We start from the raw sequence: 13698 nt of genomic DNA on the forward strand, positions 1-13698 counted from the left end.
CAACACTCCCCAGGATCTTACCATTAGCTGTACGGTAGTGGATGTGGGGCCAATCCAGCAGGCTTTGTCCTGGATGGTGTCAAGTTTCTTGAGTGTTGTTGGAGCTGCACCCACCCAGACAAGTGGGGAGTATTCCATCACACTCCCGACTTGTGACTTGTAGATGAAGAACAGGCTTTGGAGAGTCAGAAGGTGAATTATTGCTTATCCCTAGCCTCTGACCTGCTCTTGTAGCCACTGTGTTTATGTGGCAAGTTCAGTTGATTTTCTGGACAATGGTAATCCCTAGGATGTTGACAGTGGGGGATTCAGAAATGGTAACACCATTGAGTGTCGAAGGGTGGTGGATAGATTGACTCTTTTTGGTGATGCTCATAGCCTGGCATTTATCTTGCCCAAATATTACTTGCCACTTGTCAGCCCAAGTCTGGATATTGTCCATATTTGATTGAACATGGACTGCTTCAATATCTGAAGAGTAGTGAATGGTGTTGAACATTGTGCAATCATCAGTGAACATCCCCCACTTCTGACCTTATGATGGATGGAAGGTCACCGATGAAGCAGCTGAAGATGGGGTTGGGTCTAGGACACTACCCTGAGGATCTCCTGTTGAAGTATCCTGGAGCTGAAATGATTGTCCTCCAACAACCATGACTATTTTCTTAGGTTCCAGGTATGACTCAAACTAATGGAAAGTCTACCTCTGGATACTCATCAATTCCAGTTTTGCCAGGGCTCACTGAAGCCACATTTGATCAAATGCAGCCTTGATGTTAAGGGCGGTCAGTCTCACCTGACCTCTGGAATTCAGCTCTTTTGTCCATGTTTGAACCAAGGTTGTAATGAAGTCAGGTGGTGAGTGGCCCTGGCAGAACCCAAACTGGGCGTCACTGAGTAGATTATTGATGAGTAGGTGCTGCTTAATGGCAGATGATACCTTCCTTCACTTTGCTGATGATCAAGAGTAGACTGATGGGGCAATAATTGGCCAGGCTGGATTTGTCCTGTTTTTCATGTACAGGAAATTTCCATATTGTCAGGTAGATGCCACTGTTATAACTGTACTGGAGCAGCTTGGCTAGTACAGCAGCAAGTTCTGGAACACAAGTCTTCAGTACTATTGCCAGAATGTTGGCAGGGCTCACAGCCTTAATAGTATCCAGTGTCTCCAACTGTTTCTTGATATCACATGGAGTGAGTCAAATTGGCTGAAGACTGGTATCTATAATATTGGGGACCACTGGAGTAGGCCAAGATGGATCATCCACTCAGCACTTCTGGCTGAAGATTGCTACAAATGCTTCAGCCTTATCTTTTGCACTGTTGTGCTGGTCTCTTCCATCATTAAAGATGGGGACATTTGTGGAGCCTCGTCCTCCAGCGAGTTGTCTAATTGTCCACCACCATTCACGACTAGTTGTAGCAGGACTACAGCGCTTAGCTCTGATCCGTTGATTGTGGGATTGCTTAGCTCTCTCTCTCACTTGCTACCTCCTGGAATGCCCTCCTGCACTCTCCATTGAACCAAGGTTAATCCCTTGACTTGATGGTAATGGTTGAGAGAGGTTGCAGATTGTGTTGGAGTACAATTCTGGTACTATTGATGGCCCATAGCCTGTCATGGATGCCCAGTTTTGAGTTGCTAGATCTGTTCGAAGTCTATCATCGTGCTGAATGGGACAGTGCCACACAACATGATGGAGGTTATTCTCAATGTGAAGGTAGCATTTCATCTCCACAGGTAATGCTTTCATCTGTCCACAATCCATACTCTGCAATTTCCTTCCTAAATCTTTGCAAACTTAAATTTTAAGAAGGGTATTTATTTTTTCATCATGTTGATCAGAATTTCAACACTCAGTCCATTTTTCCTTAAAGTTTTGGAGCATCTCAAGATATTGTTCAACATTCAACGTGTTTTTTTACAATTAGATCACTGGGAAGTCAAAAAATGGGTAGGAGGCTATTCAGCCCTTCACATCTACTCAGTCACCCTCTAAGATGCTGATCTTCAACATCAACTCGATTTTCCCACACCATCATATTTGATTCCTTTAGCATTCAAAAAAAAAATTGTGATCAACGTCTTATCCTGAATATGCTTAAACACGAGAATCACAAGCTCCTTGGCTCAGAGTTCCAAAGAATAGCAGCCCTTTGAATGTAAATTATTTTGTCCCATTTGAGATTTCTCCAATTTTTTTTCCTCCCTTTTCTTGTTATTCCTAGTAAATTGCTGCCATCTAATGGTTAGCCTGAACTGTGGCTGATATGTTGAGAATTTTTCCTCACTCAGTTCAATCCCCTTGATATTTTAATACTTTTGAATTACTGCAAATGATAATCCAACCAATACTACAATCCATATCTGAACACAATGTCAGTAAAATTTGGCAATACCAAAACAAGGAACAGTAAAAGAAGTAATGAAAATGTGGCATTCCATACGTGGTTCAGGGTATAAATAAAATACACACATTATTTGTACAAATACCTAGAAGCTTTTCAACAAGAAAGGCATATATTATTCATTTATAACAAACTTGCTTCTATTACATTACTCAATTAAATCTTTTGTTTCTCCAATATAAAAGACACAATGAAACAAGTCTTACCGATCTATTGCAATGACTCCAAGGGTCATCATACTGGCTGAGCTGATAAGCATGTACAGCAGGGCTGTGAAGTTGCACCAAACCACCCCAAAGATCCATTCTCGCTTGATGGAGCTTGCAATAACAAAAGGAAGCACCAGAATAGATAACAGAAAATTGGAAAGTGTCAGACTGAAGACAAACTTATTGCTTGGCGTCAAGAGGTAAGATTTCTTGTAAAGAGTTATGACAATCACCAGGTTTCCCAGACAGATTAACACAGCAATGACAATGATGGCAATTGATTCTGCAATTATGACTCCACCATCTTCCTGTGAAGTGCTGTGTCCCACACTCCTGTTGGCACTGGTATTATAGTTCATTGTGAAACTGTGGAACAGTGAGGCGATGGCATGCTTGAATGCTGAAGCAGAAATAAGAGATAATTAATTATACAGAACACGTAAAATACTGATACACTGAGGTAACATTATCTGTTGAAATCAAAAATAATCACAATACTATCATCCTACAGAAATATAGGAAAAAGAACTTTCCAAGCCCTGCAGAGGTGGCTTTCAAAACAAGGGCTAGAGCAAATTTTGAAATTGGTACTCACAAATAGCTAATTAGGGTTAATTAAGGACCCACTTAGGGCAAGAAGGCTAAAGGGCTCTTGTAGCACAGTGGTAACACCCATACCTCTAGCCCAGAAGACCTGGGGTCAAGTCCCACATGCTCCAGACACATCTCAATGTCTAAACAGTTTGATTAGAAAATATCTGGACAGTGCCAAGAGGTTGCAAGCATTGGACTAGCTCCTCCCCCTTATCGGCAGCACCCAAGAGACAGCCTCCTGGAACTGGAAAAGCAACAGATTCTCATCTCACCGGTCCCCTTAATGAGGCATGTGAAGCCTGGACCATAACCATTTCACTATCTGTTTTAGCAGTGGGGCTGCTATCTGTCCATTGTACTGGAGCGCTGAGTCAGAGCCTTCTGTCTCTCAGAAGATTTCACTTTTTATTTTTCTTTCACAGTAAGTATGTCGCTGATAAGGCCACTATTAATTGTTCATCCCAAATTTCCCTCGAGAATGTGATGATTAGCCACGTTCTTGAACCCTGCAATCCTTTTGGTCTGGGTAACCCACAGTTCTGTTTGAAAGGAAGTTCCAGGTTTTTGGTGCAAGGACAGTGATGGAACAGTGATTGAGTTCCAACCCTACTTCTTACTATATCTGTCACTACAAATAAAATTCCCCAATCCACAGAATCATAGAATTTTTACAGTACAGAAGGCAGCGATTCAACCCACTGTGTCTGTATCAGCTCCTGAAAGAGATACCCAGCTAACGCCATTCTCCAGCTGTATATCCATAGCCCTCAAAATTCATCATTTTCAAATATATATCCAGCTCTCTTCTGAAACCTCCTACGGAAACTGCCTCCACCACTCTCCTAGGCATCCCATTCCAAATCCTAACAAATCTGAGCACAGAAGCTCCCCTCTCCCTGTAAACATGCATTTCCCACCTGACCTACACACCCTGGACACTACGGGCAATTTAGCCTGGCCAATCCACCTAACCTGCACATCTTTGGATTGTGGCAGGAAACCCATGCAGACACAGGGAAAACATGCAAACTCCACACAGTCACCTGAGGCTGGAATTGAACCCAGATCTTTGGTACTGTGAAGCAGCAGTACTAACCACTGAGTAACACCGTGCTGCCTAAACTAAGTATTTCAAACGAAATATTTACTCAACAATTCATTGTAATATTTCCGCAGCTACTGATTTGCTGAACCACACCATCACCTCCACCATTACTCTCTCTCAACCCACTCATCTTTTGATATTCACTTCCCTTAAGATCAATGGGATTCAGATCGGAATAGATATAGTGGACTAATGGGTTAGTCAGCCATCACTAGATTTCACTGGACTACAGAATGCATGACTGGGTTCTGCTCGTCTGTTATAACCACGCACTATTTTTTAATTCTAAGTGTACAGTGGTAGTGTTACTGGGCTATTGACTCAGAAACAGGAGTTCAAATGCAGCCATGACAATTGAGAACTCTAAATTAATTAATAAATCTTGAATTAAAAAAGATAGTATCAGCAACGGTGACCGTGCCCTCTACAAACTTACCTCGTGCACAAGACCCACCTCCTGCTTTGATGCTATTCCCATGAAATTGCCAACCACTCAATTTCTCCTCCTGGTCCCATGTTATTTGACATTGCTAACATTTCTGTCTCTTCAGGTACTGTCTCACTCACTTTCAGATTGTTATGACCACGCTCTCAAAAATAAGTAAACTGTTATGAGGAGGGCTGAACTGCCTCCCCTTTTTTCAACCTTCACTGCTGCAACAAAGTTCAAAACCTTTCTTTAACCCAAAACTATATCTTTCTCCAACTAAAATGTAGTTAACTATTTTTTTTACTGTAGCAGCAGAAGTGCTGATCACAGGGTTTTCTTGATTAAACAGCAAGTTTACATTATTTTTTTTCTTGGGATTAGCAAGTAGAGTTGTGAGGTCAAGCATACAGCTTTTGGGGAATTTCTCTCTCAGCCACAAAGTTAAAAGGGGATGATGTCCAGTACAAAAAGGAAGATAAAGGATTATAAATTTCAGAGTCTTATAGGTGTCCTTGAGAAACCTGAAATCACAGTAGCTTAGTTGGTTTCTATTGTAAAGAATATTGTAGTAACCTTTTCATTTCTTGGTTTCCTGGTGTTCTCTTAATAAAAAAGTCTAAAGGGCCTTCTCCTGGCTGTTTCACTTCTGCAGCCTCGATTTCTGCCACAAAGCTGTCTGAAATAGCAGCTACTTTGTACATTCAGTCTGGTGGATTTATTGTGGCGAGACTTGACAATGGTAATTCTCATCTCTTAACATGTGAAGATTCTCCTGATGGTCCAAATTAGGTAGTAATGAGGCCTTTACATGCCTCCCATGGTGGAAATTGACTGGTTTTACTGCGTTCAGGAAACAGGTTAATTTCAACTAAGGCTATATCTTATCTAATTCATGTTGGCTTCATGAAAATGACCCAGCCAATGTGGGTCAGATGATGATGGTCAGTGTTGTCGTCTTTAAAAGGCACTAATTTCAGTATCTGAAAAGCCCCAGGATATTAAATCTTCAGTGGATTTTGAACACTATTAAGCAATATTTATATCACTGTGACTTCAATAAAGGCTTGTTAGTCACCTTGACATTCAATGTGCTTGGGACAGAAGTAAACTTGTGCTTTATTGTCCTTCTCAATGTCTGCAAACTTTAACAGCATCAATCACATCATACTCCTTCAATAGAACTATTATTCAGCTGGAACTGTATTCACTTGGCTGCATTCATGTCTATTCAGCAGAGATCACAAAATCACCTACAATGGCTTCTCTTCCTGCTCCCACACAAGTCTAGTATTCTCTGTGTTCCTATAAATCAATTCATGGCCACCTCTATTTCTCATCTGCATTTTGTTGCAGAAGTTTAGTTCATGGCTTACATATTTTAGAAAATAATACACTTGAAAAGGGAGAGGCCTTCTAAAGTTAGATGAGAGTCCAGAGGCAGTATGTTCCCATTAGTGTGAAGGGCAAGGCTAGTAGGTATTGGGAATAAAAACAAATTTGCTGGAAAAGCTCAGCAGGTCTGGCAGCATCTGTGAAGGAAAAAACAGAGTTAACGTTTCGGGTCCTCAGAAGAGGAAGGGTCACCAGACCCGAAACGTTAACTTTTTTTTCCTTCACAGATGCTGCCAGACCTACCGAGCTTTTCCAGCAAATTTGATTTTGTTCCTGATTTACAGCATCCGCAGTTCTTTCAGTTTTTATTAGGAATTGGGAATGCTGGATGACTGGAAATATTAAGGCTATGGTCACAAAATAGACAGAGGCAGATGGTAGATACAGACAGCTGAGATTGAGCGAATCCCTTGAGGAGTACAAGTGCAATAGGAGTATGCTCAAGAGGGAAATCAGGAGGGCAGAAAAGGGACATGAGATAGCTTTGGCAAATAGCGTTAAAGAGAATCCAAAGAGACTTTACAAATACATTAAGGGCACGTGAGTAACTGGGGAGAGATTAGGGTCCCTTAAAGATCGACAAGGTCATCTATGTGTGGAACCACAGGAAATGGATGAGATACTAAACAAGTATTTCGCGTCAATATTTACAGTGGAGAAGGATATGAAAGCTAGAGAATTTGAAGAAATAAACTGTGATATCTTAAGAAGTGTCCATATTACAGAGGTGGTGGTGCTGGATATCTTAAAACACAAAGATGGATAAATCCTTGGGTCATGTTGCAGCCGTACATGACATCGGTTAGGCCACTTTTGGAATCCTGCATTCAGTTCTGGTCTCCCTGCTATAGGGAAGATGTTGTTAAACTTGAAAGGGTGCAGAAAAAATTCACAAGGATTTTGCCGGGTTTGGAGGGTGTGAGCTATAGGGAAAGGCTGAATAGGATGTGGCTATTTTCTCTGGAGCGTTGGAGATTGAAGTGTGACCTTACAGAGGTTTGTAAAATAATGAGGGGCATGGACAGTATGAATAGCCACGGTCTTTTTTCCAAGAGTAGGAGAGTCCAAAACTAGAGGGCAAACATTTAAGGTGAGAGGGGAATGATTTAAAAGGGACCTAAGGGGCAATTTCTTCCCACAGAGGGTGGTGCGCATATGGAATGAGCTTCCAGAGGAAGTGGAGGAGGTTGGTACAATTAGAACATTTAAAAGGCATCTGAATGGGTAAATGAATAGGAAGCATTTTGAGGGATATGGGCCAAATGCTAGCAAATGGGACTAAGTTAATTTAGGATATCTGGTTGGCATGGATGAGTTGTCCAAAGGGTCTGCTTCTGTGCTGTACAACTCTATGACTTTAGATTTAGGAATACATAAGTGCAGAACATTAAGTTGAGACACTGGTAAAAAAATTATTTAAATACAACTCAAACAAATATTGACTTATGCCACTTGAGGGTAGCTTGTGGGAGAATTTTTTTTAAATTCATTCACGGAATAAAGGTGTCACTGACTAGGCCAGCATTTATTGTCCATCCCTAATTGCCCAGAGGGCAGTTATGAATCAACCACACTGGTGTAGGTCTGGAGTCACATGTAGGCCAGACCAGGTAAAGATGGCAGCTTCCTTCCCTAAAAGGACATTAGTGAACCAGATGGGTTTTTCCGACAATCGGCAATGGGTTCACGGTCATCATTAGAATCTTAATTCCAGATATTTATTGAATTCAATTTCCACCATCTGCTGTGGCGGGATTCAAACCCGGATCCCCTCTTCATCACCTGGGTCTCTGTTTTACAGTTCAGTGATAATACCACTAGGCCTCCCCTAAGAACTGGCATAGAAAGGATGGTACAAATTCCCTCTTTCTACTTTAACAATTGTGATGCTGTTCATCTTAAAACAGAGTTGGCAATCATTTAATGAAGCCAGAATAACAGTAATGTCCCTACCTCTGGCCATGAAAGGCCCGGTTCAAGCCCCACCTGCCCCAGGGTGTATCACAGCATGTTTAAGAAGGCTGATTTATCCAAGAGTACAATGTGATCTTGATCAATTGAGCCAGTGGGTCGGATAACGGCAGATGAAGTTTAATGCAAATAAATGCAATGGCATTGCACTTTGGTAAGACAAACCAGAGCAAGACTTACACAGTTACTGGTAGTGCCCTGGGGAGTGTTGTCGAAGACAGAAACCTAGGGGTGCAGGTGCATAGTCCCTTCAAAGTGGCATCATAGGTTAAATGGTGGCGAAGAAGGCATTTAGCACACTTGCCTTCATTGGTAAGAGCACTGAGTACAGGAATTGGCCACATTTGGAGTACTGCATATAATTATGGTCACACTCCTATAGGAAGGATGTTATTAAACTGGAAAGGGTGCAAAAAAAATTTATAAGGGTGTCACTGAGACTGGAGGGTTTGAGTTATAAGGATAGACTAGGACTTTTTTTGCCTGGAGAGTAGGAGGCTGAGGGCTGACCTTAGAGGTTAATAAAACCATGAGGGGTATAGATAAGGTGAATAGTAAAAGGTCTTTTCCCCAGGGTACGGAGTCCAAAACAAGAGGACGTGGTTTTAATGTTTGGGGAGAAAGATTTAAAAGAGACCTGAGGGACACAGAGGGCGATACACATATGGAACAAGGTTCCAGAGGAAGTGGTTGAGGCAAGTACAATTACAACTACAACATTTAAAAAACACTGATATATCTCTCCAAATAGGAAAGGTTTTGATGGATATGGGCCAAATGCAGGCAAATGGGACAAATTCAGTTCAGGAAACCTGGTCAGCATGGATGAATTGGGCCAAAGGGTCTGTTTCTTTGCCGTATGACTCTCCCTCTACTAAGTCTCAGATAACACTGATCTGGTCAGAGCCTCGGTGTCACATGCCCTCAAGATTGGCTTTCAGCCATATCTACACATCATTAAAAATTCATTTTCCACCTCCATATCCTACAGCTTTGTTCTAACTCTCCTGCTGAAATATTCATTCATGCCTTTTTTCGCTTCCACACCTGACTATTCCAACAAACACCTGGCCAGTTGTTGACATCCAACCCTCCATTAACTTGAGGTCATCTATCACTCTACTGCCCATATCCTAAGGCCCAGTCATCTATTACCCTCTGTGCTTACTGACCTACCTTGACTTCTGCTTAAGCAAGACTTCAATTTTAAAATTCATTATTAGTTTCAAATTCATCATGGCCACTTCCAGTTCTAACTCTGCAACTTCCACTAGCCCTACAATCCTGGAAAAAGTCTTACTCATGTTATTCTGCCCTCCCAAATATTTTCAACACCATTTCTGACTGCGCCTTGAAGTTCTTTGGGCCTGAACTCCGGTGTTTCTTCCCTATAAACCCCTTTACCTCTCTTTCCTTCTTTAAAATCCCTTAAATCCAATAGTTTTGAGCCAGTCTTTAGCCATCTGCTTTATCCCCTCATACAGTGTTATATTCTAATGACACTCTACACCCTAATAACACCCTAATGATGTTATCCTAATATCTCCTCCCTTTGGCTGGGTATTTTCTTTCTGACCATGTTGTTGTCAAGCCCTCTGGATATTTCACTATGTTAAAATGCGACATCAATGCATGTGGTCAGAGTTATTTCAATTCCAACTTTTACTTTTTTGTGACTATTTTAAGAGCTTATACAGACGAATTCAAGGATTTTTCTTTTCAAGATATACAGGTCGCTAACACCTTACATTAGATTTTAAGCATTCACAATGGCTCACAATTATTCTGGGACTGCTGATAGAAATCAGAGCTCTTTTTGGTTAAAGGGTCATTTGAGTCATTACAGGGGGATCACAGCAGGTCAGGGACCAAGATGAGAATCAAGATGGGGAAGAAATAATCAGATGTCTTTTCTTCTTCTTGAGAAAACTGGCAAGGATAAATGGGTAGACAAACAGGAGGCTGGAAGAACACAGCAAGCCAGGCAGCATCTGGCGGAAAGGAGAAGTCAACGTTTCAGGTATTACCCTTCTTCAGGACTGGATGTGGGGTAGGGGAAGCTGCAAATAAAGAGGGGGGGGGCATAGCAGAATGGTGGTGATGGGTGGACACTGGTAATGGTATGATCTGGTTGGTCGATGGGAGGGATGAATCTGATTGGTAGCTGGAAGGCAGGGTCAGTAGGCGGGGCTGGAAAGGGAGATGGGTGGAAAGTTTATTTGAAATCAGAAAACTCAATGTGGAGTCCTCCAGGCTGTAGGGTGCCCAGGCGAAAGATAAAGTGTTGTTCTTCAGATTTGCATTCTGAGTCACTGCGACATGGGAGGATGCCAAGGATGGACATGTAAGGGGGAGGAATTGAAACAGGTGATGACCGAGCGGTTAGGCTGGCCATTACGGGCCAGACTAAGATGCTCAGCAAAATGGTCACCTAGTCTTCGTTTGTTCTCACCTATGTAGTGAAGACCATGTCAGGAGCACTGGATACAGTAGACCAGGTTGCAGGAGATGCAGGTGAAGCTCTGTCTCACCTGGAAGGAATGCTTAGGGCCCTGTATGGAGGTGAAGTGGGTGGTGTGTGGGCAGGTGTTGTATCTTTTACGGTTACAAGGATGGTACCACATGGGTTGGAGTGGTCGGTGGGAAATGGCGAAGGGAATGGTCCTTGGAGAGGGCAGAGAGAGGGGTGGGAATGGAAGATGTTCCAGGTGGTGGGGTCTATTTGGAACTGGTGGAATTGTTTGATGGTGGGGTGGGAAATCAATACAAGGGTACTTTGCAGCCGTTCTTGTTTACAAACGGAATGACATGAACATGAACATGATTTATCCCAATGCTAGTTTTTCCAAGTCAGGTTTGTTCTTTAACTGTAACATTGTGTTCTATTTCTGGGGTAAAGGCCCGAGGAGAATTCACGGGATGATACCAACCACCTACCCCCACCCCGCCCCAAAATCAAAACGGAGTCTTTGCGGATCTTCCTCCTTCTGGCGGCCAGACATCCATCCGTCCGCTCCTTCACTTTCTTTAAAATAACCAAGAAACATGTTCTTTTTTGCTACGGATTGCTTCGAGGCGACAACAGCGCTTTGCTTTCCACAAGCAACGACCCCTCCCCACTGCATCGAGTTCACTTTCATTCCCCTCTGCACTTTGTAAAAACAAAGGCCGGATCATAAATCGCCTTGTGTTTAGCTCAGCTACGGAAATTCTGCAATTTAAGTTCCTTACGAAGAAGTTTGAAGAAATAACAGTTAACAAAAGCAGTTTCCTTTTTCAGTCTCCAAGCCACATACCTCGCGACTGAATCAACCCACCAGCTCCCTTTGTCTCCTCAACTCAAAGGAACTTCAGTGCTTTCACTTTTTCTTCTTCATCCCTCGCTACGTAAAATTTTCATTAGTCAGGTCTCACCTTCTGCACGCACTCCATTCATTTATATGTTTCCAGGTTTGTTCATGTCTTCTCGGAGGTTTTTTTCCCCTCCCTCTTGTTCGCTCTCCCGCACCCCCTCCCAAAATCTTGCGTTGCACAAAGCGGAGGCAGCAGCGGCGGCGGTGGTGTGCAATGGCGCCGGGTTGAGAGACTATCCTAGCTCACGCTGTGGGTGGTCTGCCTCTCCAAAACACTACAGAGGGGGCTCGCAGTCAACACACAACGAGCAAACTTTCCACTGCCACCCGGGAACCGGCCCGACACAGCAATCGGCCGTCCTGTCTTCTCTTTAAATATCAATTTAATACACGTTTCAAAGTTTTTTTTGTACAAGTTTGTGAAATATGGAACCGCCCCGTTCATCTTTCTACATTTTCCAGACAGGGTACAGTTAAATATAAGGTTTCAAAAACTCCTTTTTCCCCCACTCGGTTTTGCGAGACCGCTCTGTCCACTTCATGAATAACAAGAGCCACTCATTCAGCACCCAGTGAGATCAAACATTCCCGCAAGTTTCCACACCCCTTCCCATGTTCCCAGGCACACCAATCACAACAGGGAACCCCCATAATTTATGCTACTATGGCGGATCTTTATTCACATTTCTACATATCTCGATTGTGGTCTCCCCACCTCAGCCTATCAAGGCGAATCTCACTCAATCCTCACCACAACATTTTTAGGTAATCAGCGGCCCATTTCAGTTATTGATTGGCTGGTTTAAAGTAGGATGCAGAGAATATATGAGATTTTAGTTTATTGGGACCTGGGCGTTTTCAGTGTTGAGCTGACTTCTTGTGTGCAGTCCATATGCTTTGGGTTGACCCATAACAATATTAAAGGTGTGGGAATTCCAAGATTTCGACCCAGTGACACTGAAGGAGAGGCAATATATTTCTAAGGTAGGCAGAGGAATCGCTTGGAGGGAAACTTGTAGCTGGTGGAGTTTCCAAGTGTCTGCTACCCAAATGCTTCTGTGTGGAAGTGGTTGTGGGGACTTGGAAGGTGTTAAGGATTTTTGTGCTCAGGCTTAGACAGCACCAAGGCATTTCTGCTTTTTGAAAGGCAACATGAATTTGGTTTTTAGAACTATTTCAAACATGTAATTATTAAAGTCAAAATGTACAATTTGTTTAAAAGCATGTTAATATTTAAACATTCATTTGAAGTGCAATTTCTTAACTACAAAAAAGTACAAACATTTCTAAATATTTCAACTGGCCCACTGACAATATAAATCTCACGTAGAAAGCAAGGGTCCTATAATTTAAGAGGTATAACTGCATTAATTATGTTAAATATTAAAAAAATTCTAAGCACTGCCTTCTTTAAAAGTTGACATCATAAATTTAAGCAATGCAAAATACAATTACATAAAATTAATAAAATTGTCAAAATCTGCACTGCTCCCATATTAATTTGCAAAGTGCTGGTATTTTAATTTAAAATGCATTGTTCTACCTGCACAATGTACTGAACCAGTTGGTCTCTCGATTTATCAACATCTCAGCATCTTTCCAATTAAAGAATTCTCACCTCTCTTGCTGGCTAACTCCTGTACAAAATAGACTTTGCATTGTTGCTCGAAGGGGAGTAGAATTTCACGATACTACTCTTTATTTTACAAAAGGACAAACAATAGGTTTAATCGCAACATAATTTAACTGTTTGAGTCAGATCACTCTCACTAGTGCAAACCAATTTGGTTCAAGAAATATTTCTGTAATGGCTTAAAAAAATGCACTGCAGTTTATTTTGTTACTGCATAAACTTGGATGACTGACATTAGCTTTCAAACTTCTTGATTTTAAGATTTATTACAAACCCATGACTGTGTTATCATAAAGTTTAAAAAATATACTTGCAGCAGAGTACTCGTTTCAAATTGAAAGGCTGTCTACACTGAATTATAGAATTCCTACTGCGTGGAAGCAGGCCATTCGACCCTGAGTCCACACTGACCCTCCAAATAGCATCCCACCCAATCCCAGTAACCCCACATTTTCCATTGCTAATCCACCTAGCCTGCACATTCCTGCACACTATTGACAATTTAGCATGGTTAAACCGTCCAACTTGGACATCTTTGGACTGTGGGATGAAACCAGAGCACCCTGATGAAACCCAGAAAGACACGGGGAGAACGTGCA

General features: G+C 42.0%; 1 protein-coding gene across 3 annotated transcripts in view; it reads right to left on the reverse strand.

Moving 5' to 3' along the window:
• gpr161a (G protein-coupled receptor 161a) overlaps positions 1–13698 on the reverse strand; it is a 43162-nt gene that overhangs the window by 20614 nt on the left and 8850 nt on the right. Inside the window, exons 1-2 of one of the 3 annotated variants that reach the window (XM_020520358.2) lie at positions 11528–12297; positions 2619–3021 (exon numbers count right to left, since the gene is read on the reverse strand). In XM_020520358.2, the coding sequence (XP_020375947.1) occupies positions 2619–3021; positions 11528–11549 (425 nt within the window). In that variant the 5' untranslated portion in view covers positions 11550–12297. Of the gene's footprint in view, positions 1–2618; positions 3022–11409; positions 12298–13698 lie in introns of those variants that run through there. The other 2 variants (XM_048602911.1, XM_048602912.1) reach the window with 2 other exon arrangements.

This window comes from Rhincodon typus, chromosome 11 (genome assembly GCF_021869965.1).
Source record: "Rhincodon typus isolate 14 chromosome 11, sRhiTyp1.1, whole genome shotgun sequence".
In the NCBI taxonomy this organism is placed as follows: Eukaryota; Metazoa; Chordata; class Chondrichthyes; order Orectolobiformes; family Rhincodontidae; genus Rhincodon; species Rhincodon typus.